Source organism: Leuciscus leuciscus (genome assembly GCF_965113295.1).
Source record: "Leuciscus leuciscus genome assembly, contig: HAP1_SCAFFOLD_644, whole genome shotgun sequence".
Classification (NCBI taxonomy): Eukaryota; Metazoa; Chordata; class Actinopteri; order Cypriniformes; family Leuciscidae; genus Leuciscus; species Leuciscus leuciscus.
The window spans coordinates 2,548-29,850 of record NW_028118096.1 but is presented as its reverse complement, the minus strand read 5'-3'; the positions used below and the strand labels follow the sequence as shown (position 1 = coordinate 29,850).

The 27,303-nt window shown below is 40.3% G+C and overlaps 1 protein-coding gene across 2 annotated transcripts; it reads left to right on the top strand.

Moving 5' to 3' along the window:
• Window positions 1–166: 166 nt before the first annotated feature.
• Window positions 167–27,303, top strand: LOC309491860 (citron Rho-interacting kinase-like). Of its 2 annotated transcripts, none has more exons than XM_082190884.1 (5): window positions 167–195; window positions 17,877–17,982; window positions 19,229–19,372; window positions 21,465–21,584; window positions 27,008–27,303. In XM_082190884.1, exons 1-5 carry the CDS (start codon window positions 182–184, stop codon window positions 27,287–27,289), a joined length of 666 nt encoding a protein of 221 aa, XP_082047010.1. In that variant the 5' UTR covers window positions 167–181; the 3' UTR covers window positions 27,290–27,303. The 2 variants fall into 2 exon arrangements, with proteins under 2 accessions (XP_082047010.1, XP_082047009.1); XM_082190883.1 differs by lacking the exon at window positions 167–195 and adding an exon at window positions 14,154–14,393.

The following is a 27,303-nucleotide window of genomic DNA, read 5'->3' as shown; positions in this document are numbered from 1 at the left end:
ACATCACCACGGCGACTGTCACCAGGCAACATTGTGGCTGAATGCGAGGTATTGCTTCTCTCGCGCGCTCATGTGTCATTAAGATGAATGAGAGAGAGTGTGTGTGTGTGTGTGTGTGTGCGCGCGGATGTTTTTGTAACGGAGACTCACGGATCTGGGAATATCTCTCGGATGTGTTGCCATGTGCATATGCAGGTATAAAGCAGTGATTCTCGCGCGCGCTCATGTGTCTTTAAGATGAATGAGAGTGAGTGAGTGTGTGTGTGTGTGTGTGTGTGTGTGTGTGTGTAGGGATGTTTTTGTAACGGAGACTCACGGATCAGGGAAGGGATCACAGATGTGCATGCAGGGGAACGGGAAACCCTCGTCCGGAGTGTGTGTGTGTGTGTGTGTGTGATCGTGCAGCACAATGAAATCCCCATCAGCACGTAAACACTGTGTAACGTGAGCGGATCTGTGAGCGGATCTGTGTTTGCCGAGATGTGGGCTGTTGTCTTGGTCTGCGTTCGCATCTTATCTTCTGGCTCGGTGTTTATTGAACGGTGTATTTCAGCTATGAATCAGAAGAAAAGCATGAGAACTAATTAAAAAATATATGTATATTTTTTTTTTTACAATTATTTCCTCCAAATTTCTCATTACAGTAATTTTTTTCTTAAATAAATTTTTCAGAGATTTTTTTTAAAAATTTTTTTTATGTTATTACAATAATTCAAAAAGTCTCCTTACTGTAAAAATCTGTAAAAAAAAATACAAAAAAATAAATCATTTCCCCCCTAATTTTCATTATTGTAAATTTTTTATTTTTTATTTTATTTTAGTGAGATTTTATTTTTTTATTTTTTATTTCCTCCCATTTGTCATTAGCATAATGTGAAAAAGTCTTATTACTGTAATATTTATTTCCTTTTTTTTAATTCCCCCCAAATTCTCACTATTGTAACGTTTTTTATTTATTTAAATGGTTTAATTTTAATTTTCCCTTCGCCATTACCATAATGCCCCCAAAAAAACCTCTTTATTGTAATGGTAAAGTATTTAAATATCATTGCCTGTTTTTAATTAGTTGAATTTAATAATACATGCTTTACAAAATAACTGTATTGCAGTAATGAGAATTTCTCAAGAGAGCATCTGGATCCATTGCAGTGGTGTGTGTGTGTGTGAGAGCGACATCCTGCCCAATGATTCCCTGCATCTATGAATGCATTCAAGCGTGAGTTTATTGTTATGCGCCGCTCAGTTCCTGTGTGCTGTAAGACCATAATGTGGATCAGCTGAAGGTCTCGGTCGGGAATCTGGTCCCAGATGAGCCGTAAATAACGTGTTTTTTCCCAGGAGCTGAAGGGAAAGCACAGGGAAAATCAGTCAGGTGAAGCTTTATAACGTTAGTCAAAGAAAACGAACCCATAACCCAGAATGCATTATTATGGTAGCCATGGTGAGTTTCCTTTCATACGCATATTCTCTCTCTAATCCTGAAATGCGTATTTGTCCAGCTGTATGTCATGTTGCTGTCGTCTTGATAAAGCGCTTCCAGCATCATGAAATCTGCCGAACGCAACACACACAGCCCCAGCAGAGGAGCGTGGGAATGTTAATGCAGAAGCGCAGCTGCTGATTGGTGCACCGGAGATGTGTTGCGATATGAGAACGCTGGATCCATCTTGAGGCAAACAAACATCTGTAATAATGAGTGATGTATCTTGTGAGGACCGTAAACTGCACTTCACTGATGCACACTTCTGAAATGCATGCATTGAGACTGCAGTAGGTGTGTTGTTTATTGGACTTGATGTGTCGTCATTCATGCAACAGACATCTGTTTTATAAACATAAGCACAGACATGCTTTCTTTTCTAGTGCGTTTATCAGGCAGTGCGATAGAAAAACATGCGTTTATCAGGCAGTGCGATAGAAAAGCATGCGTTTATCAGGCAGTGCGATAAAAAAGCATGCGTTTATCAGGCATGCGATAGAAAAACATGCGTTTATCAGGCATGCGTTTATCAGGCAGTGCGATAGAAAAACATGCGTTTATCAGGCATGCGATAGAAAAACATGCGTTTATCAGGCATGCGTTTATCAGGCAGTGCGATAGAAAAACATGCGTTTATCAGGCATGCGATAGAAAAACATGCGTTTATCAGGCATGCGTTTATCAGGCAGTGCGATAGAAAAACATGCGTTTATCAGGCATGCGATAGAAAAACATGCGTTTATCGTTTATCAGGCATGCGATAGAAAAGCATGCGTTTATCAGGCAGTGCGATAGAAAAGCATGCGTTTATCAGGCAGTGCGACAAAAACATCAGGCATGCGATAGAAAAACATGCGTTTATCAGGCAGTGCGATAGAAGAACATGCGTTTATCAGGCAGTGCGACAGAAAAACATGCGTTTATCAGGCATGCGATAGAAGAACATGCGTTTATCAGGCAGTGCGACAGAAAAACATGCGATTATCAGGCATGCGATAGAAAAACATGCGTTTATCAGGCAGTCCGATAGAAAAACATGCGTTTATCAGGCATGCGATAGAAGAACATGCGTTTATCAGGCAGTGCGATAGAACAACATGCGTTTATCAGGCATGCGATAGAACAACATGCGTTTATCAGGCATGCGATAGAAGAACATGCGTTTATCAGGCAGTGCGATAGAACAACATGCGTTTATCAGGCAGTGCGATAGAACAACATGCGTTTATCAGGCATGCGATAGAAGAACATGCGTTTATCAGGCATGCGATAGAACAACATGCGTTTATCAGGCATGCGATAGATAAACATGCGTTTATCAGGCATGCGATAGAAAAGCATGCGTTTATCAGGCATGCGATAGAAAAGCATGCGTTTATCAGGCATGCGATAGAACAACATGCGTTTATCAGGCAGTGCGATAGAACAACATGCGTTTATCAGGCAGTGCGATAGAACAACATGCGTTTATCATGAATTCGATAGAAGAGCATGCGTTTATCAGGCACGCGATAGAAGAACATGCGTTTATCAGGCACGCGATAGAAAAACATGCGTTTATCAGGCATGCGATAGAAAAACATGCGTTTATCAGGCATGCGATAGATAAACATGCGTTTATCAGGCATGCGATAGAAAAGCATCAGGCATGCGATAGAAAAACATGCGTTTATCAGGCAGTGCGATAGAAAAACATCAGGCATGCGATAGAAAAACATGCGTTTATCAGGCGTGCGATAGAAAAACATGCGTTTATCAGGCGTGCGATAGAAAAACATGTGTTTATCAGGCGTGCGATAGAAAAGCATGCGTTTATCAGGCAGTGCGATAGAAAAACATCAGGCATGCGATAGAAAAACATGCGTTTATCAGGCGTGCGATAGAAAAACATGCGTTTATCAGGCGTGCGATAGAAAAACATGTGTTTATCAGGCGTGCGATAGAAAAGCATGCGTTTATCAGGCAGTGCGATAGAAAAACATGCGTTTATCAGGCATGCGATAGAGAAACATGCGTTTATCAGGCATGCGATAGAAAAACATGCGTTTATCAGGCATGCGATAGAGAAACATGCGTTTATCAGGCATGCGATAGAAAAACATGCGTTTATCAGGCATGCGATAGAAAAACATGCGTTTATCAGGCGTGCGATAGAAAAACATGTGTTTATCAGGCGTGCGATAGAAAAGCATGCGTTTATCAGGCAGTGCGACAGAAAAACATCAGGCATGCGATAGAAAAACATGCGTTTATCAGGCATGCGATAGAACAACATGCGTTTATCAGGCAGTGCGATAGAACAACATGCGTTTATCAGGCAGTGCGATAGAACAACATGCGTTTATCATGAATTCGATAGAAGAGCATGCGTTTATCAGGCAGTGCGATAGAAGAACATGCGTTTATCAGGCATGCGATAGAAAAGCATGCGTTTATCAGGCATGCGATAGAACAACATGCGTTTATCAGGCAGTGCGATAGAACAACATGCGTTTATCAGGCAGTGCGATAGAACAACATGCGTTTATCATGAATTCGATAGAAGAGCATGCGTTTATCAGGCACGCGATAGAAGAACATGCGTTTATCAGGCACGCGATAGAAAAACATGCGTTTATCAGGCATGCGATAGAAAAACATGCGTTTATCAGGCATGCGATAGATAAACATGCGTTTATCAGGCATGCGATAGAACAACATGCGTTTATCAGGCAGTGCGATAGAACAACATGCGTTTATCATGAATTCGATAGAAGAGCATGCGTTTATCAGGCACGCGATAGAAGAACATGCGTTTATCAGGCACGCGATAGAAAAACATGCGTTTATCAGGCATGCGATAGAAAAACATGCGTTTATCAGGCATGCGATAGATAAACATGCGTTTATCAGGCATGCGATAGAAAAGCATCAGGCATGCGATAGAAAAACATGCGTTTATCAGGCAGTGCGATAGAAAAACATCAGGCATGCGATAGAAAAACATGCGTTTATCAGGCGTGCGATAGAAAAACATGCGTTTATCAGGCGTGCGATAGAAAAACATGTGTTTATCAGGCGTGCGATAGAAAAGCATGCGTTTATCAGGCAGTGCGATAGAAAAACATCAGGCATGCGATAGAAAAACATGCGTTTATCAGGCGTGCGATAGAAAAACATGCGTTTATCAGGCGTGCGATAGAAAAACATGTGTTTATCAGGCGTGCGATAGAAAAGCATGCGTTTATCAGGCAGTGCGATAGAAAAACATGCGTTTATCAGGCATGCGATAGAGAAACATGCGTTTATCAGGCATGCGATAGAAAAACATGCGTTTATCAGGCATGCGATAGAGAAACATGCGTTTATCAGGCATGCGATAGAAAAACATGCGTTTATCAGGCATGCGATAGAAAAACATGCGTTTATCAGGCGTGCGATAGAAAAACATGTGTTTATCAGGCGTGCGATAGAAAAGCATGCGTTTATCAGGCAGTGCGACAGAAAAACATCAGGCATGCGATAGAAAAACATGCGTTTATCAGGCGTGCGATAGAAAAACATGCGTTTATCAGGCGTGCGATAGAAAAACATGTGTTTATCAGGCGTGCGATAGAAAAGCATGCGTTTATCAGGCAGTGCGATAGAAAAACATGCGTTTATCAGGCATGCGATAGAGAAACATGCGTTTATCAGGCATGCGATAGAAAAACATGCGTTTATCAGGCATGCGATAGAAAAACATGCGTTTATCAGGCATGCGATAGAAGAACATGCGTTTATCAGGCATGCGATAGAAGAACATGCGTTTATCAGGCATGCGATAGAAAAACATGCGTTTATCAGGCATGCGATAGAAAAACATGCGTTTATCATGCATTCGATAGAAGAGCATGCGTTTATCAGGCATGCGATAGAAGAACATGCGTTTATCAGGCATGCGATAGAACAACATGCGTTTATCAGGCATGCGATAGAAGAACATGCGTTTATCAGGCATGCGATAGAAGAACATGCGTTTATCAGGCAGTGCGATAGAAGAACATGCGTTTATCAGGCATGCGATAGAAGAACATGCGTTTATCAGGCATGCGATAGAAGAACATGCGTTTATCAGGCAGTGCGATAGAAGAACATGCGTTTATCAGGCATGCGATAGAAGAACATGCGTTTATCAGGCATGCGATAGAAGAGCATGCGTTTATCAGGCATGCGATAGAAGAACATGCGTTTATCAGGCATGCGATAGAACAACATGCGTTTATCAGGCATGCGATAGAAGAACATGCGTTTATCAGGCATGCGATAGAAGAACATGCGTTTATCAGGCAGTGCGATAGAAGAACATGCGTTTATCAGGCATGCGATAGAAGAACATGCGTTTATCAGGCATGCGATAGAAGAACATGCGTTTATCAGGCAGTGCGATAGAAGAACATGCGTTTATCAGGCATGCGATAGAAGAACATGCGTTTATCAGGCATGCGATAGAACAACATGCGTTTATCAGGCATTCGATAGAAGAGCATGCGTTTATCAGGCATGCGATAGAAGAACATGCGTTTATCAGGCATGCGATAGAAGAACATGCGTTTATCAGGCATGCGATAGAAAAACATGCGTTTATCAGGCATGCGATAGAAGAACATGCGTTTATCAGGCATGCGATAGAAGAACATGCGTTTATCAGGCATGCGATAGAAGAACATGCGTTTATCAGGCATGCGATAGAAGAACATGCGTTTATCAGGCATGCGATAGAAGAACATGCGTTTATCAGGCATGCGATAGAAGAACATGCGTTTATCAGGCATGCGATAGAAGAACATGCGTTTATCAGGCATGCGATAGAAGAACATGCGTTTATCAGGCATGCGATAGAAGAACATGCGTTTATCAGGCATGCGATAGAACAACATGCGTTTATAAGGCATGCGATAGAAGAGCATGCGTTTATCAGGCATGCGATAGAAGAACATGCGTTTATCAGGCATGCGATAGAACAACATGCGTTTATCAGGCATGCGATAGAAGAACATGCGTTTATCAGGCATGCGATAGAAGAACATGCGTTTATCAGGCATGCGATAGAAGAACATGCGTTTATCAGGCATGCGATAGAACAACATGCGTTTATCAGGCATGCGATAGAAGAGCATGCGTTTATCAGGCATGCGATAGAAGAACATGCGTTTATCAGGCATGCGATAGAAGAACATGCGTTTATCAGGCAGTGCGATAGAAAAACATGCGTTTATCATGCATTCGATAGAAGAGCATGCGTTTATCAGGCATGCGATAGAAGAACATGCGTTTATCAGGCATGCGATAGAACAACATGCGTTTATCAGGCATGCGATGAAAAACATGCGTTTATCAGGCACGCGATAGAAAAACATGCGTTTATCAGGCATGCGATGAAAAACATGCGTTTATCAGGCATGCGATAGAAAAACATGCGTTTATCAGGCATGCGATAGAAAAACATGCGTTTATCAGTAGAGATGCACCGATTACAATTTTCTGGGCCGATTCCGATTTTTCATTAAGTTTGACCTGCCGATACCGATTTTAGCCGATTCCGATTTTATTTTTTCTAACCACTTTACAGCACACACAAATATTTATTTTATATCTTTTCTGTAATAGAACATTTTACAATTTGCATAGTAAAATTTTTTTTCAACAGATAAATGCTATAAAATAGAACTATATAAATTACTCCAGGTGTGGGTAATTAACACACATCTAAAGTGCAGTGTTATGGAAGAACCATTTCCTTTTCACATTCAATATCCAATCATTTTTTTATACATGTATTTAGCAAACTAAACGTCTGTATGAAAACAGGGAATGGCGATAAAATAATATATAAATAGAAAATAAAATAAATATAGCCTTGCAGTATAAAGATATTTCTCAAAGCACACACACACAGGCCTATTGCTTTCCTGTAGCTCAGTGGTAAGAGCATTGCGTTTACAACGCAAGGTTGTGGGTTCGATCCCAGGGGATTGCACATACCTATGTATAAATGTATAGGATAATGCAATGTAAGTCGCTTTGGATAAAAGCGTCTGCCAAATGCATAAATGTAAATGTAAATGTATTGCAATCACTTGTACAAACTGAATAATAAAAAAAGTTTAAATGGGTACATTTTCTATAAATATTAGTGTTCGTTTTCTTTTCTGACATTGCCTACTCCAGTTCTTGTTAAAACACGCAAATTCTGTGCATTTTGGGCACTTTTTTGTGAAACCGTATTTAGGCTATTTTGTCCATCAAAAGTGTGCTTTCCCTTTAAATGAGCGTGAGCAGTGCAGCAAATAGACTCGGTGCCGAAACACGCGCTTCACTGCTCGCGACGCTCCTGCTTGACGCTCACGCGCTGCTCCCGCTCCCGTTGTGAATGCACTCATTGGTTAACATGCACGCCGGAAAAAAATATGCGCTTGCGGTCTGAACGGACGTAATTCACAAGGTTTCCTACATGTGTGTTCCGTGTGCACGTGTGATGCTGATGTTGCGCGATGTTAATCATGCGGCGCCCGAGTGCATTTGACCGGCATAAAATCGGTATTTGTCAGACTGACCGACCGGTCACGGCCGATCACGTGAAAATCGGCCAATTCCGGTCACCAGCCGATCAATCGGTGCATCTCTATTTATCAGGCATGCGATAGAAAAACATGCGTTTATCAGGCATGCGATAGAAAAACATGCGTTTATTAGGCATGCGATAGAAAAACATCAGACATGCGATAGAAAAACATGCGTTTATCAGGCATGCGATAGAAAAACATCAGGCATGCGATAGAAAAACATCAGGCATGCGATAGAAAAACATCAGGCATGCGATAGAAAAACATCAGGCATGCAATAGAAAAACATGCGTTTATCAGGCATGCGATAGAAAAACATCAGGCATGCGATAGAAAAACATGCGTTTATCAGGCATGCGATAGAAAAACATGCGTTTATCAGGCATGCAATAGAAAAACATGCGTTTATCAGGCATGCGATAGAAAAACATGCGTTTATTAGGCATGCGATAGAAAAACATCAGACATGCGATAGAAAAACATGCGTTTATCAGGCATGCGATAGAAAAACATCAGGCATGCGATAGAAAAACATCAGGCAGGCGATAGAAAAACATCAGGCATGCAATAGAAAAACATGCGTTTATCAGGCATGCGATAGAAAAACATCAGGCATGCGATAGAAAAACATGCGTTTATCAGGCATGCGATAGAAAAACATGCGTTTATCAGGCATGCGATAGAAAAACATGCGTTTATCAGGCATGCGATAGAAAAGCATGCGTTTATCAGGCAGTGCGATAGAAAAGCATGCGTTTATCAGGCATGCGATAGAAAAACATCAGGCATGCGATAGAAAAGCATGCGTTTATCAGGCATGCGATAGAAAAGCATGCGTTTATCAGGCAGCGCGATAGAAAAACATGCGTTTATCTGGCAGTGCTACAGAAAAACATGCGTTTATCAGGCATGCGATAGAAAAACATGCGTTTATCAGGCATGCGATAGAAAAACATGCGTTTATCAGGCAGTGCGACAGAAAAACATCAGGCATGCGATAGAAAAACATGCGTTTATCAGGCAGTGCGATAGAAAAACATGCGTTTATCAGGCAGTGCGATAGAAAAACATGCGTTTATCAGGCAGTGCGATAGAAAAGCATGCGTTTATCAGGCATGCGATAGAAAAACATGCGTTTATCAGGCATGCGATAGAAAAACATGCGTTTATCAGGCATGCGATAGATAAACATGCGTTTATCAGGCAGTGCGATAGAAAAGCATGCGTTTATCAGGCATGCGATAGAAAAACATCAGGCATGCGATAGAAAAACATGCGTTTATCAGGCAGTGCGATAGAAAAGCATGCGTTTATCAGGCATGCGATAGAAAAACATCAGGCATGCGATAGAGAAACATGCGTTTATCAGGCAGTGCGATAGAAAAGCATGCGTTTATCAGGCATGCGATAGAAAAACATGCGTTTATCAGGCAGTGCTACTGAAAAACATGCGTTTATCAGGCATGCGATAGAAAAACATGCGTTTATCAGGCATGCGATAGAAAAACATGCGTTTATCAGGCAGTGCGACAGAAAAACATCAGGCATGCGATAGAAAAACATGCGTTTATCAGGCAGTGCGATAGAAAAACATGCGTTTATCAGGCAGTGCGATAGAAAAACATGCGTTTATCAGGCAGTGCGATAGAAAAACATGCGTTTATCAGGCAGTGCGATAAAAAAGCATGCGTTTATCAGGCATGCGATAGAAAAGCATGCGTTTATCAGGCAGTGCGACAGAAAAACATCAGGCATGCGATAGAAAAACATACGTTTCTCAGGCAGTGCGATAGAAAAACATGCGTTTCTCAGGCAGTGCGATAGAAAAACATGCGTTTATCAGGCAGTGCGATAGAAAAACATGCGTTTATCAGGCATGCGATAGAAAAACATGCGTTTATCAGGCATGCGATAGAAAAACATGCGTTTATCAGGCATGCGATAGATAAACATGCGTTTATCAGGCAGTGCGATAGAAAAACATGCGTTTATCAGGCAGTGCGATAGAAAAACATGCGTTTATCAGGCAGTGCGATAGAAAAACATGCGTTTATCAGGCAGTGCGATAGAAAAACATGCGTTTCTCAGGCATGCGATAGAAAAACATGCGTTTCTCAGGCATGCGATAGAAAAACATGCGTTTATCAGGCATGCGATAGATAAACATGCGTTTATCAGGCATGCGATAGAGAAACATGCGTTTATCAGGCATGCGATAGAGAAACATGCGTTTATCAGGCAGTGCGAAAGAAAAACATGCGTTTATCAGGCAGTGCGATAGAAAAACATGCGTTTATCAGGCAGTGCGAAAGAAAAACATGCGTTTATCAGGCATGCGATAGAGAAACATGCGTTTATCAGGCAGTGCGATAGAAAAACATGCGTTTATCAGGCAGTGCGAAAGAAAAACATGCGTTTATCAGGCAGTGCGATAGAAAAACATGCGTTTATCAGGCAGTGCGATAGAAAAACATGCGTTTATCAGGCAGTGCGAAAGAAAAACATGCGTTTATCAGGCATGCGATAGAGAAACATGCGTTTATCAGGCAGTGCGATAGAAAAACATGCGTTTATCAGGCAGTGCGAAAGAAAAACATGCGTTTATCAGGCAGTGCGATAGAAAAACATGCGTTTCTCAGGCAGTGCGATAGAAAAACATGCGTTTATCAGGCAGTGCGATAGAACAACATGCGTTTATCAGGCATGCGATAGATAAACATGCGTTTATCAGGCAGTGCGATAGAAAAACATGCGTTTATCAGGCAGTGCGATAGAAAAACATGCGTTTATCAGGCAGTGCGATAGAAAAACATGCGTTTATCAGGCATGCGATAGAAAAACATGCGTTTCTCAGGCATGCGATAGAAAAACATGCGTTTCTCAGGCAGTGCGATAGAAAAACATGCGTTTATCAGGCAGTGCGATAGAAAAACATGCGTTTATCAGGCAGTGCGATAGAAAAACATGCGTTTATCAGGCAGTGCATGTGGACACCCGCACAGGATTCTAGTTTTACAGTCCAGTCGTGTCTGATTGGATCGCAGTGGCACTTCAGATCTTGGTACCGTCGGCTCTACCGAACAGCTCATCATAGCTGTACTGGGCGGGTTTGTATTTCTCATCTCCATAAACATATAGTAAAGCTTATGCAAGAGCTAGAAATCTATTTATCCTTTGCTGATACTTCCTCGTCATCATGGAGAGCGCAGTTCATGGTTGCATAGCAACGACAGACGCCACGGGAGCGCACACGCTTGTGGAGAGAAGAAAGCGGCGCAGCCGATATGATGCGTTGCTCTATGAAACCCATTTATTTAAGGCGCGTTTGTGTGGATCATGCGTGGATCAACATTGGTTCAGCGCAGAGACAGCGACTTTGTTCAAAAAACTTTTCGCACACGTGCACCTACATGCATTTAACAGTTCGCACACATCTATTTTTAGTCACGAATGCGAGTGAAATGCTCGTACTGTCGAGTCCTGTAGTGGCGTTTGACATTCACCTCATTGTGGAGTAAAAGCGCATTAACGATGTGATATGTCGTGCTGAAGCGTCTCTGGAGAGATGGTGTGTGTGTTCAGTTGAGGCAGTGCTGTAATTGGAGTGTGTCCTGTAGGTTCACACTGTAATGACCGGCGGTGTGTAGGTGGCTTCCTCTTCTCTCTGTGACTCATGGTTATTCGAGGTGCGTCGTCTGGTAGATAATTCAAAGGAAATCTAGTTTGTCAGTATAAGAATAGTTTGTGCAATAATGAGCATTCGCCGTCATTCTCTCGCCCTCATGTCGACTTTATTTCTCTGTTCACGCATATTTTTCCATACAGTTACCAGAGACTGTCAGGCTCCAAATGCACCGAGTTAATGATGACAGAATTTACATTTTTGTCCAGTCTTGCTTCTTCAATGTGTGAAGCATTAGAGCACGTGTCTGACATCAGGATTTCATTAGGGATGCACCGATATGAAAATGCATTGATACCGATAATTCTTTATATTTGAAAGCCGATAACCGATATATTGGCCGATAAATCTAAATCCTGATTTTTATATAATTTTTGAGAGCCTGATTACAAAAACAAAAGTCTCACTATTAAAATCCATGTCCCAAACACACAATTATAATGTTCTCATGATAATGTTATGTAGCCGATATGACAGACTTGCGCTGCACATGTTGCACTGAACTGTATTTTCCTTTTTTTGAAGTGATTCCAATCATATTTCAAGCAATTCATAATCATCATGTTGAACAGTGCGCATCTGAAGTGTCTCAGCTGAAGGAAATAATACATTATTTATCGGCTTTAATATATCGGACAAATCTTCTTATTGGACCGATAATGATAAAACTAAAAACGAACATTTATCGGCTGATACCGATATGGTGGCCGATATATCGTGCATCCCTAGATTTCATATCTGAGATTTCACAGTGTGAGTGACAGTATTGGGTTTTGTTTCCAGATGGAGTCATCGCAGCTTCACCTCAACAAACCCTCTGATTATCTGAGAAGTGGTTTATGATTCTGACCATATCTAATCTGGAAATAATAATGTTGTTCTTCTGTTAACATGTGGATGGCTGCTGGCATGCAAGATGTTTAATCACATTGTTTTACATTACTTGACTCCAGCTGCTCAGTATATTGGATCTGTGCATTAGCTCTTAAAGTGACAGCAGCCCAATAAACCTGCTACTGTCTGTGTCATTAATATTAATCAAACAACAAAAGACAAAAAGAAAATCGCTCACTGCTCTTTAGTAGATTTAGGATTAATCTATATTTAATTTATACAGTGAAGACTATGCAGTGTTGTTTTATATTTGATTATTTTCAAGGCAAAAAACGTCTTAACGTGCCTAACCCCTTAACCCATTTTCTTTCTTTCTTTCTTTCTTTTTTGGCCTGACTTTTGGTCAAAATGTTGCAAGTTAATAAATGTTTTTGTGAGCATGAATAGCAATGTGCCAGTTCTTTTGTATTCGAGTTAAGGTTTCTTTTTGATCGAGCACCGGCCCGAGTTATTTTAGATGTGTCTTACTTTGAATCCATTTATAAAGAGAGCCATTTACTCTATTCCTGAATGAATCAAATAGATGAATGACTTACTCATTAAGACATTTACTGCCACCTACTCACAGTTTTAGTTTATTAAGAGTGTAATTTCATTAAAAAATTACTTTATTTTTCTATATTAATAAAAAGAAAAACATTAAAGGGAAGGTTCACCCAAAAATTTAAGTTCTGCCTTCATGTCGTTTCAAACCTGTATGACATTTGTTTCTTTTGCGGAACATACGATATTTTAAAGACTCATGATTACCAAACTGTATAGTTTATAACTAATATAGTTATTGTTATAGTTATCATTCTTGGTGTGAATGGGCCTTTAGAGTTTGATTAATTTCTGTGATTCAGTTCAAACTGTTTTGTCAGGTGTATTTAGTGCATGTAAATGACAATGATTAAATATTTTTATTAGTTTTTTTATTTAAAAAACACATGTTCAAAGCAAGTACAGAAATACGAACATCCACATCAAATATTGTGAAAGTGCCAAAACATTGAGAAACCCAGAGTCGCTTTGGTAGGAAAGTGTGTGCTATGCTTATGAATGTAAACCTGTGTTCACCCATTTCTCGTTATAGTTTTTCATAGTTTGTTTGAAGACCTTTTGGAGTCAAGTTGATTTTGTGCATATCAAAGCAAAGTCCTTGTTCTTTAAAGTCCCCCTGTGGTGTAAATCCAGCGTTTAATGTTGTTTATGTGTTTATGTGGTGTTTTTAATCTGCTTTAAGACAAACCATGTGTAAGTTCATAAGTCGACAGCATTGCTGAGTATTTCCTCCTTAAAACTGCAGTGAACCAAAGACAGTCTCAAACACACGCTTTGAAATCGCTGGTGTTTCTGACGTCACAAACTACCTTGTAACCAATCAGATCAACGTGTGATCGTCAACCAGTGGATCTCTGAGCTGAGTGAGTGAGTGGAGGCGGGGCTCATTTGCATATTCATAGAACCGCGCATACTAAATGAGGCAAGGGTGTCGAGTTACATTCAAGATATTTTAAGACATATTTTTTCAAGGAAAAAACACTTAAATATGTAATTTTTGGTGATCAAAGCTGAGTTTTAAGGGATTAAATGATTGACTACAGGGGGACTTTAAAAGAACCGTGGATGCAGGGATTGTTTCATCTTGCAGACGCTCAGGGAGAGGAACCTGCCACACTCATTTACTTGACCTTTCTCGATGGCCGATCGATAGACGCAGCATGTTTGAGCACCACAGGAATGCTGGGAGAACATTAACCGAACATAAGCCGTGAGTCAGCCTTGTCTTTGTCCGTCGGTCGAGCTAAGAATAAGCAATGCGCTCCTGCAGATCAATCGCTACTGTATTCACAGAATGCATAAGTGTGTCTATATCCGTCAGCTGACGCCCACGTCAGGCAGAAAGAGCAAGATGTTTCTCAAGTGTTTGAGTGCAGAAGTTTGGATGCTGATGTTCATGCTTGAATCATCAATAGTTCGATGTTAATGCTGTAATAACCGATTTGCACCTGAAACCTTTATTGATGCCAACTAATGTGAAATGTAATTCTCAACGGCACATTTTCCCATTGCAGTTTATTTTCTCCCTTCATTCTCAAAAGGCACAATTTGAAATGCATAGCGTATAATTATAGTTTAAGGCCCAATTATGAAGTGGGTTGTGGGCCGTTCTGATCAGACCCCTGGGATGCGTCGGGTTTCTCCAAAGGGAAGTCTGTAAGCGCTGGGTAATGGACTGCTTTACAGCAAACAGACAGAACCTCTAATCTCGTTAGACCTCGCCGGTGTGATGCCGTATTTAGATTATTTATTTGCTGTGTGCATTTAGATGCTCTCGAGGGGCTCTTGAAGCTTCAGGCGTTTCTGTTTCACAGCTCCTCTCATGCGTTCAGTTGTGTTTTGATAGGAGGACACCTTCATGGGCATGAGGGACCAGAGACACGGCATCATTGGGGCCTTATGAGGCAGAACATGTGGAGGAAATCGTGGAATACAGTCATAAAAATGGAATATGCATGGAATTCAACTAATTTATTGGATCAATAAATCAACAGTAGTGGTGCACACTTTATATCTCCCAATTGCATGATTAAAAAGGAACAATTTTGAGAAATAAACTCACAATTCTGACGTTTATATCACAATTCTGACTTTATAACATGCAATTGCGAGAAAAGGGTCAGAATTGCGAGTTCTGACATCTTTTCTTAGAATTGTGAGATATAAAGTCCAATTCTAAGGGAAAAAATAATTGCAAGTTTATAGCTCACAATTCTGACTTTATAACACAACATTGGGAGATATAAAGTCATAATTGCATGATATAAAGTCCCAATTGCGTGTTATAAAGTCAGAATTGTGAGCTATAAACTTGCAATACATTTTTAATTGGACTTTATATCTCACAATTCTAAGAAAAGATGTCAGATTCTGACTTTTTTCTCGCAATTGCACGTTATAAAGTCAGAATTGTGATATAAACGTCAGAATTGTGAGTTCTGACATCTTTTCTTAGAATTGTGAGATATAAAGTCCAATAAAAAATGTATTGCAAGTTTATAGCTCACAATTCTGACTTTATAATACCACATTGGGAGATATAAAGTCATAATGGCATGTTATAAAGTCAGAATTATAACTTGCAGTACATTTTTTTATTGGACTTTATATCTCACAATTCTAAGAGATGTCAGAACTCGCAATTCTGACTTTTTTCTCGCAATTGCACGTTATAAAGTCAGAATTGTGAGATATAAACATGCAATTGTGAGAAAAAAAGTCAGAATTGCGAGATGTAAACTCGCAATTGTGAGATAAAAAGTCGCAAAATATCTTTTAAAATGTCTTATTCTGTGGCGTAAACAAGCTTCCATAAGAAAAAGCTGAAATTCTTCGACGGAAATGAATTTATTCCAGAAGAAGCTCAAGAAATGGAGATTGAAGCATCGTGAGGCACCGGATCATTGAGTCTAGAGTTAGAAAATGATCTCCTTTAGCAAGAGTGTTTTTCTTTTCTTCAGGTGGTGATTGTTGTTTCGTTCTGCTCTCGGTGGACGAGCCATCAGCGCGCCGGTCAAAGCCGATGCTCACGAGCCGATTGGTTCGCTCTTTCCCTCCGCTGCAGTATTTTTGTCAGATTTATTCTCTCTCTCTCTCCGTTAGTGTAATGTGTGTTGTGTTTGTGCGGCCGCTGGGATTTTACTCTGTATTTTTGGAACACATTCATCCGTCAGACACACTTTACTCAGTTCTGAATCACTGACATATGATGCATGTGGGAACTCGAGTTGTTTCCTGTCTTTGTTGGTTTGTATTGAGGTTCACATGTCTTTTTATACCGTCGTAGGCGTTCGGTTCACTATATTTAGGCGTTTCTTTCTTTCTTCGAATCCTCTGAGACGTTTTCAACTAGAATCCATCAGTAGTTTGGCTTCCTGAAGAGCGTCTGTGATGCTTTCCAAATATTGCCGTCGAGCAGTGGTGCGAGTGTGGGAGGAGTCTATGTTTGACGGACCAATGTCTGACAGGGGGCGGGGTCGACGAGGTGGGAGGAGAGTTTGGCAAACCTGTGTGGAAACAGTCATTATAGTTTTTTTTTCTTCTTTTTTTTCACAATCTTAATTTCACTCTTAATTATGACTCAGCTGTGTTATAAGTATTTTGATTCCATAATGTGCAGACAAACACATGCACACACACACACACACACACACACACACACACACACACACACACACACACACACACACACACACACACACACACACACACACACACACGTGTATGTAAATGAAGGGCAGTTGTTGTGTTTTTATTACCCTCCGGCCTGGTTTGGAGTTCTGGTATAATCAGCACTTTAGCTTGTGTGTGTGTGTGTGTGTGTGTGTGTGTGTGTGTGTGTGTGTGTGTGTGTGTGTGTGTGTGTCTTTCCCTCCTCAGCACTTTCAGCCGTAATGATCCGATGTCTAATGGCGGAGAGATCTGAGTTCAGATCTCTGAGCAAGACACAAGCATTATATTATGAAATGAGAGAATGAAAACTTTGATAAAGTTTGCATCATAATACTGTTGCCTTCCTGTTTATTAATGTGGCGCATTAATTGCTGTTTATTAATTTATGAATATTTCTCCAATGTTTTTAATTTGATTATGCTGTTCGCAATGCTTCATGGGAAGCTTGTTTCTGTCACAGAATAAAGAATGAAAAAGCGAATTATCTCAGAATTCGAACTTTATAACTCACAATTGTGTTTAAATCTCACATTTTTTTGAAAAAAGTCAGAATTGTGAGATATAAACTCGAAATTGCAAGAATTTTTTTAACCTTTTTAATTTTTTATTCACCGTAGTGGAAACAAGCTTCCATACAAATCTCAGTCAGTCTAATCTAAGACAAATATAATTGTGTTTTCATTTTCAATTCTGTGAAGCTGATCAGAGACGTTTGTGGTTCTGTGACACTTCCGGTTCTTGTTCATGAAGAGAACCTGATTGTTAGTTGATGTTCCCTTACGTCTAATTCATGTCATGCTCATTAATGAATGGCATGTAAAGATGATGTTCGTTGGTGTTGAATTGAGTAATGAATTCACATGAAACTAATGGAGTGTGTAATGAACGTGAAAGGCCGAACAGACGCTTTACGATATTTCCCACATTCCTAGGAAAACAACCGCTCTCACACTCTTGTTATGGGCTCTAGATGAGTGTTGATGTGGTTCTCATAAGGGTTCGTTGTTCTTTGTGTCGTCAGATCGGTCGGCGCAGGACTCAACTCTCCTGCCAAGACCAACTCCATGGAAAAAAAACTGCACATCAAAAGCAAAGAATTGCAAGACACTCAAGACAAATGTCACAAGGTAAGAGTGCAGAGACACCTGGGTGAAGAGATTTCAGGGGTGTGCGATATGTAGTCTATGATTATATTGTAACTGTTGTTGTAAGGATGTGGAAGCTGACATTATCCAGTATGTCCCTCACTTTGCAAAGCAAAAAACAAAGTCTCTGCTTGATGTAGACTTGGAGAATTCAGTTAGAATGATCCTGAAATTCAATATATGGGACAAAAATGCCCTTGTATGATTGTTTTGTCCTATTTTTCTTTATGATATGTTTAATCAATGTCACACAAGCAAGTTTTTCCAGAATATCAACAAGATTTTCAAATGTGATTTTTGTATATTAGTAAAATGTTTACATTTTAGTCACAATATTGTCTGTTTTTGCTTTATTTTTGCCAATCAAACAACTGCAACCGAATCAGAGTGCAACAGAGTGGTGATTAGTTAATGAATGAATCAGCTGTGTGAAAGAATCGGTTGAGTGAATGATTCAATGACTCACTCATCGAGAGAGAGTGAGTGACTTGATAAAACTTGGTTTTAGTTTCATATTTCGTTTCATATATTTTGATTTTCAAAATATTAATTTGCTGTGTTAATGCCCGCATTAGATGCAGGTTTTGTACCACTTCTGCAGTGCAAAAATGTACTGTAATATACTTGTTGATACTGATTTTGTTTGGTTGGTATACAGTGTCTTATTATTCCAGTTGAATTTGATTAAATGCAAGAATTTGACATGATGCATGTCTCTAATAAGGTTAGAAAAATTGCCTTATAAAGGTATAAATGCCCCTGGAAATCAATTCCTTAAAAGTTAAATTAGTTCAATTTAAATGTTTACAAGTTCAGTTTATAAATAGTTTTATTAGTTTAAAAATAAGGAGTCGTCTGTCCACGACAGGCCTAAACTAGCCAAGGTACAAACACACACTTAGGAAAATATTGTCCAATTATCCTTATCGACAAAATACCACAAAATATTTAGATGCTGATTTTTTTTGTTGTTGTCAGTATCACACACGGCTAGTCTGAATGAACACTGAGCTAATATTCCCAGGTAAATCCAGAAAACAGTGCAAACCAACACAAATTGTGTGTACAGTCATACACGTTGAATGGAGAATGAAATACAGTTTCGCTAGCATCGCCGTGTTGTGTTTGCAGAGGTGTAAGTGTCTATCATGCGCAGGTTGTGTTGGCGTGATTGGAGCGCTGCTGTAAAATGCATTTAGACCTGGTGCTTGTGTTTGTGGCCGCTCAGATGGAGCAGGAGATCTCGCGGTTTCAGCGTAAGATGACTGACCTGGAGTCAGTCCTCCAGCAGAAGGATGTGGAGCTCAAAGCCTCCGAGACCCAGAGGAGCATCCTGGAACAGGACCTCGCCACTTACATCACCGAATGCAGCGTGAGTGGAAGATGCTGAACTGTAATATATCAACTATACATTAAATATTTGAAAATGTGCATAAAAATAGCATGCTTTGAGAGCATTCAAATTCAATTCACATTTATTTGTATAGCGCTTTTCACAATACACGTAATTTCAAAGCAGCTTTACAGAAAATGCCACTTTACAATTTAGAGTGATCAGGGGCCGTTTCACAAAGACAGACTTTGACTGTGGCTTAGATATAGTAGATAGTCAGACTTCAGATAGACATCTTAATCAGACCGTTGCACAAAGCACTTAAGACTCTGACTATCTTAAGTAGGACTACACTGCAATGCATTCTGGGTAAAATAAGACACTTTTCAAAACAAAAAACATGGCGGATCGAGTAAGCGCATTCAGCCGCTCAGTGCAGTTTACCCCAGCGGAACATATGTGTGTGTTGGAGGAGTATAACAGTTACAAGGACATTTTACTTGGGAAATTTAGCGGAGAATGTAGTAACAAGAAGAAATGTTTAAATTATGAGCCATTTTCCCTTTTCTTTTGGCTGTTTGTAATGTAACTGATTGTTACTGCTGGTTGCCACGGTAACATAGAGTCTTAGACCTAAGTTAGCCTGGGGGTAAGTTAGCCTGGGGGTAAGTTAGCCTGGGGGTAAGGTGTCTGGGGGTAAGTTAGCCTGGTGGTAAGGTGTCTGGGGGTAAGGTGTCTGGGGGTAAGTTAGCCTGGGGGTAAGGTGTCTGGGGGTAAGTTAGCCTGGGGGTAAGGTTTCTGGGGGTAAGTTAGCCTGGGGGTAAGGTGTCTGGGGCTAAGTTAGCCTGGGGGTAAGTTAGCCTGGGGGTAAGGTCTCTGGGGCTAAGTTAGCCTGGGGGTAAGGTGTCTTGGGGGTAAGTTAGCCTGGGGGTAAGTTAGCCTGGGGGTAAGGTCTCTGGGGCTAAGTTAGCCTGGGGGTAAGGTGTCTTGGGGGTAAGTTAGCCTGGGGGTAAGGTGTCTGGGGGGTAAGTTAGCCTGGGGGTAAGGTGTCTAATGTTTTTGGTCTAAATTAAGTCAGTCTTTATTTTTGTGAAACAGTCTAACTTGCATTAGCCTAGTCTATGAGCAAACTTTAGACTTGTCTAACACTATAGACCGGTCTAAAATAGCTTTGTGAAACCGGCCCCTGTTATCAGAGGAAACTGTCTAAGTTATGTATTTCAGAAATGTACATATACTAAATCACAGTTAATTTAAACAATGTAATAATTTAATGCAGAAACAATGCGAGTAATGGATATTTGTTTATTAACAAATGTCATTTATTGTTTTATTCTGTAAAAAAAACATGCACATAAACTACGATAGAAACACATTTACTGAATAAATTCCTGGATGCACATGTGACTTAATAGATCATGTGATTGATTGGATAACTGGACTAACCAACGGACCAATCGCATCACACTCCACACTGTAACATGATTTTTTCAGTTTGGAAATAAAACAAAGATTATTGAAGTACATTTTAGAAGAAAACAATCCTGCATACATCTACATATAATACATCGCTTGTCTTGTTGCCCTTCAACTGAAAATTACAACCAAAAGCCACACAATGTGGCATCGTATCAGTAATTTATTTGACGAGTTGGGCGCACCTAAAATGGCGCCCCCCCATTGTCCAAAATATGTATAGAACGATATGGATTTTTAAAATAACGTAAATTTTTTTCATGGGTTTTCGACTACATATTTCAGTATAAGACATCATTTACATTATAGTAAGCCATACAAGTCTTAATACACAGGGTTCTCTTTAAGTCAGATGCATAAAAATCTGAATTAGTCTAATTTGAGGGGAAGTAAAGCTGATAATCTGTCAGACAGAGCAGGACTTTATCAGCACACACTCTTTGATGGACGTATCTATTGTTTCATATCTAGAACAGCAAAACTGACTGGATTTCATATCTGCACTCTTGATGTTCCGCCTTTAATGCAAATACTCTCACTGATAAAACCACTCTTGGCACGCTGGGCATTTTTTGTTCTGACCTTGCGTTCCAGCAACTGCTGCATCTCTACATAACAGACGTGTGTGTGTGTGTGTGTGTGTGTGTGTATATAGAGTCTGAAGCGCAGTCTGGAACAGGCTCGTGTCGAAGTGTCACAGGAAGATGATAAAGCTCTCCAGCTCCTCCATGACATCAGAGAACAGAGCAACAAACTCCAGGAGATCAAGGAGCAGGTGAACAAACTCACTTCACTACATATATACTATATATATTATAGGCTGCATTTATTTGATAAAAAATACAGTACAAATCTGAAAATATTATTACAATTTAAAATAAAGTTATACTGTAAAATGTACTTTATTCATGTGATCAAAGCTACATTTTCATCATCATTACTCCAGTCTTCATTAGAGCTGCACCATTATGGATAAATTGAGAATCACACCTTTTTATTTCAAACAGAAATCACGATTCTCCCATGATTTTGAATAAAATAACATGTAATTTATTAGAGGTTCTGACAAAATGTTAATTGCTGGAGTCTATTTAAAAAATGTAATCTAAATTAATTATATTTAAAAAAAAATCAGGTTGAGTGATTGATGATTCAATGACTCACTTAAAGAGTCGTAAAGAGTGTGTGTGTGTGAGTGAAAATAGCTAAAAAAAATATTTCATTAATTTGAACTAAAAAAAAAATGTTATCGGGTTGAGTGAATAATTAAATGACTCGCTCATAAAGACTTCACTTGTTTCATTACTGGATGAATCAGTGTTTTTGAACGAATCTCTTGAATGAATGATTCAATGACTCACTTGTTTCATTAATAGATGAATCAGCGTTTTTGAGCGAATCTCTTGAATTAATGATTCAATGACAAATACATTTAAGTCACTTGTCGCCACCTACTGGTATAACGATGTAATTAAAACATTCAATCATCGCTGAATAAAAGCTTCTAATCTGCTGAATGGTAGTGTAACACGGTTTCCAGAAAAACATGACGCAGCAAACCTGTTTTCAATATTGATAATCTGAAAAGTTTCTTGAGCAGCAAATCAGTATATTATATGAACTCTGTATCAGTCCGAGTGCTTCCCGCGGGATCTCCATTAGCTCGACTTTATTAGCCATTCATTTGCAGAACCTCATCCTGTAATTGAGGACTCGCTGAGGAGGCTCTTCTACACGCCAGCTAATCGCTAATCATCACACATCATTAAGTTCTTCCGTGTTACTTTTTTCCCTCAGTGTTTCCTCATAGTTTCCTGGTTTATTGGTGAATGTGTTTCCTCTGCAATCATAGTCGTTTGTTCAGGATAATGTCCTGTCAGTGATTGAGTGATCATTGAGTGATCGAGAGGAACTTTTTTTTACCTGATCATAGATTAGTGATGTTATGCTTACACTGTATTTGAAGTTTATGTTTATGCCAGAATGGGTTTTCTTATGGGACATAATCACAAAAGGCAAACATGCAAGTTCTGGTGGTTCTGTGTGTGTGTGCATGAACATGAGCTCAAGGCATTATGGGGAATAATATTTCACTCACTGAACTAGAGACAAGAATTAGTGGATAATCCTGTGCTGGAAAACGTGTCGTGAGCTGGTTTTAAACCCTGAGTATGCTGGGATCTCAAAAAGGCTTTGTCACAAACTGGCGGGAGTTTGATCTGTTTTTGTGTGGAAATTCTCCAGATTAGTTTGAAATCTTTTCAGCCTATCTGTATATATCAACACACACACACACACACACACACACACACACACACACACACACACACACACACACACACACACTAGTGTTTAGTAGCATGCTAGACACTTTGTTCTTGTTACATTGAAGTAATTAAGTGTCATAGTGATTGACGTCTCAGCAGATCTCATCCAGATCACCGATCACTCACTCACTCACTCACTCACTCACTCACTCACTCACTCACTCACTCACTCACTCACTCACTCACTCACTCACACACTCACACACTCTAACACTCACTCACTCACTCACTCACACTCACTCACTCTCTCACTCTCAATCACTCTCTCACACACACACACACACACACTCACTCAATCACTCTCACTCAATCACTCTCACTCAATCACTCTCACTCAATCACTCTCTCACACATACTCACTCACTCACTCACTCATTCTCTCTCTCATTCTCGCTCTCATTCTCTCAATCACTCTCTCTCTCACACACACACACACACACACACACACACACACACACACACACACACACTCTCACTCACTCTCACACTCACTCACTCTAACTCACTCTCTCATTCTCTCACACTCACTCTCACACTCACTCACTCTCTCTCACACACACTCTCACTCAATCACTCTCACACACACACACACACACACACACTCTCACTCAATCACTCTCTCACACATACTCACTCACTCACTCATTCTCTCACTCACTCATTCTCTCTCTCATTCTCTCAATCACTCTCTCTCTCTCACACACACACACACACACACACACACACACACACACACACACACACACACACACACACACACACACACACACACACACACACACACTCTCTCAATCAATCACTCTCACACACACACTCTCACTCAATCACTCTCTCACACATACTCACTCACTCACTCATTCTCTCTCTCATTCTCTCAATCACTCTCACTCTCTCTCTCTCACACACACACACACACACACACACACACACACACACTCTCAATCACTCTCTCTCACACACACACACACTCACTCACTCACTCACACTCACTCTCTCACTCTCAATCACTCTCTCTCACTCTCAATCACTCTCTCACACACAAACACACACGCGTGCGCACACACACTCACTCACTCTCAATCACACACTCTCTCAATCACTCTCTCAAACACACACACACACACACTCACTCACTCACGCAATCACTCTCTCTCACACACACACACACACTCACTCACTCTCTCAATCACACACTCACTCTCTCAATCACTCTCTCAAACACACACACACACACACACACTCACTCACTCACGCAATCACTCTCTCTCACACACACACACACACACACACACACACACACACACACACACACACACACTCCAGATTGTGAATGAAAATATTGGTATATCTGTATATCTGCACGTCAGATTCATCTGGAGTTCGTGCCGCTGTTTCTCCCTGCACTGAAAAACTCTTGCTGCATCCTAAAACACACGTGTGTTTGTGCCTGACACATGACAAGTTCCTCTTCCCTTGTGTGAGCGTGTAAAATGATTGACAGGCAGAAAGAGACTCCGTCTAATCCAGCTAATCTACACTCAAAATTTAAGATTTATGTAATTGAATTGATATATATTGTTAGTTTGTTATTTAATGGATTAACTACTGTTAACAAATGAGATCTTGTTATAAAGTTTTACTGATTTCTCTAAGGGTGTACTCACACTAGCCAGTTTGAACCGTGCCCGAGTGCGTTTGACCACCAAAGCGCGGTTCGTTTGACTAGTGTGAGTGCTCCGAACCGTGCCCGGGCGCGGCTCGATTAGCCGGCCCTGGCCCGCTTGGAAGAGGTGGGCCAGAGCACGGTTCAGTTGGACTCGGGCGCGGTTCGCATGCAGTGTGAGCGCTAACCGTGCTGGACTCCATTGTGTTCAGTGAGAGCGCCGCTCTTCCTGTTTATCCCGAAACCGTCGCACCATAATGAAGTAAGCGTGCTCCGGCACGAATGCTGAAACCCTATGTGAGTGCAGGCCAGAGGGGGAGTGGGGAGGGGGGACAATCGTACTCGGGCCCGGTTCATGGCAACCGTGCCTAGTGTGAGTACACCCTAATAGTACTAATAAACTGAATGTGTTTTTTAATAACTGGGTTTATATATTTATCATAAATAAATCCAATTAGCTTCAATCTCATACATTTTATCTAATTGAATATTGCTTGTTCCAACCATATTCAACCACTTGTTTTAACCACAGTCATAGTTTTTAACAATTAAAAAAATGTTAAATACATTTTTAATAAATGCATTTAAAAACAATCAGATTTTTTTAAAGTGAAATCAAATAGATGCAAATAGTTAATAAACTGTCATGAATTTTTTCAATCAAGTAATCATTACATTCAGTTTATTATTTTGTTTTTGTTAAAAATCCAAATGGATGGGAATTTATATGCATGGCCTAAATATATATATATATATATATAAATATATAGTGCACTTGCAGTCTCATTGTTTAAGGCTCTGGGTTCAGACTGAAATGACTGTGTTCGGTCTGTCTGTATGTGTGTGTTTCTCTCTGGCCTCTAAACGCGGCACAATTAACCCCGTAAGACCCGCCGACTTCAGAGAGAGTCTCAGCCAGTAATCATTCACATGATATCTCAGTCCCTCTCTGAAGCCGCGCGTTTGATTCCTTAATGCATCTTCCTCGTTCAGACCCTCATTAACCCGTCCGGCTGCTGTCGGCAGGGCGTCTCACAGGAACATGAGCTCTTCTCAGAACACTGGAGGAGCGGGAACACACGCCGACGTTTAGTGTTGCTCTTTATAGCCAGGGTTATTATCATTTCTGTTATGCTGAACATGCAATTTATGAATGCACTGCAAAAAAATGCTTTTCTTTACTTAGTATTTATGTCTTGTTTCCAGTCCAAATATCTAAAAATTCTTAAATCAAGATATGCCATAAGATATTATGTCTTGTTTTCTGGGGAAATCTATCAAAATTGAGTGAGCTGTTGCTTAAAATAAAATGATCTGTCAATGGGGCCAGAAAAATAATGTTAATTCAAACAGAAACAAGATACATTTTCTTACCCCATTGTTTTAATTTAGCTTGTTTAATTTTATTTTTTATTTCCCCAGATAACAAGACATAATATCTTATGTCATTTTACTAATCTAGTAAATGCATCTTCATTTAAGAATTTTTAGATATTTTGATTGGAAACAAGTAAAAAACACTGAGTGAGAAAAGCCATTTTTTGCAGTGTGCGACTTCATATATTTGAGCTGATGTTTCTCGGTGAGTGTGTGTGAGTTTGTGAGCTTGAGTGTGTGTAAGCTTGTGTGTGCGTTTGTGAGTGCGTAAACGTGCTGAACATGCATGAACTTCATATTTGAGCTGATGTTTCTCGGTGTGTGTGTGTGTGTGTAAGCTTGTGTGTGCGTGAGTGTTTGTGAGTGTGTGTAAGCTTGTGTGTAAGCTTGTGTGTGCGTGAGTGTTTGTGAGTGTGTGTAAGCTTGTGTGTAAGCTTGTGTGTGCATGAGTGTTTGTGAGTGCGTAAACGTGCTGAACATGCATGAACTTCATATTTGAGCTGATGTTTCTCAGTGTGCGTGCGTGTGAGTTTGTGAGTGTGTGTGTAAGCTTGTGTGTGCGTGAGTGTTTGTGAGTGCGTAAACGGTCTGAACATGCATGAACTTCATATTTGAGCTGATGTTTCTTGGTGTGTGTGTGTGTGTGTGTGTGTGTGTGTGTGTGTGTGTGTGAATGCATGTGAGTTTGTGAGCGTGAGTGTGTGTGTAAGCTTGTGTGTGCGTGAGTTTGATTGTGAGCATGTGTGAGTGCGTAAACGTGCTGAACATGCATGAACTTCATATTTGAGCTGATGTTTCTCGGGGTGTGTTGACGTGTGTGTGTGTGTGCAGGAATATCACGCTCAGCTGGAGGAGATGCAGGTGACCGTCAGACAGCTGGAGGAGGATCTTTCTGCCGCCCGCCGACGAAGCGACCTGTACGAGACCGAGCTGAGAGAGTCACGACAGACCAGCGAAGAGCTCAAGAGGAAAGCAGCCGAATACCAGCAGAGGATACAGAAGGTGTGTGTGTGTGTGTGTGTGTGTGTGTGTGTGTGTGTGTGTGTGTGTGTGTGTGAACAGTGGATCAGTGAACATCAGAAGGAATATAAAAGATACAATAACACTTCCTGAAATGAATAATGTCT

Coding starts and splice junctions, on each gene's coding strand:
- LOC309491860 (XM_082190883.1), top strand. CDS start 14,344: ATGTTTGAGCACCACAGGAATGCTGGGAGAACATTAACCGAACATAAG. Junction 14,394..17,876: donor ACATTAACCGAACATAAGCC/GTGAGTCAGCCT, acceptor TTGTGTCGTCAG/ATCGGTCGGCGCAGGACTCA. Junction 17,983..19,228: donor CTCAAGACAAATGTCACAAG/GTAAGAGTGCAG, acceptor GTGGCCGCTCAG/ATGGAGCAGGAGATCTCGCG.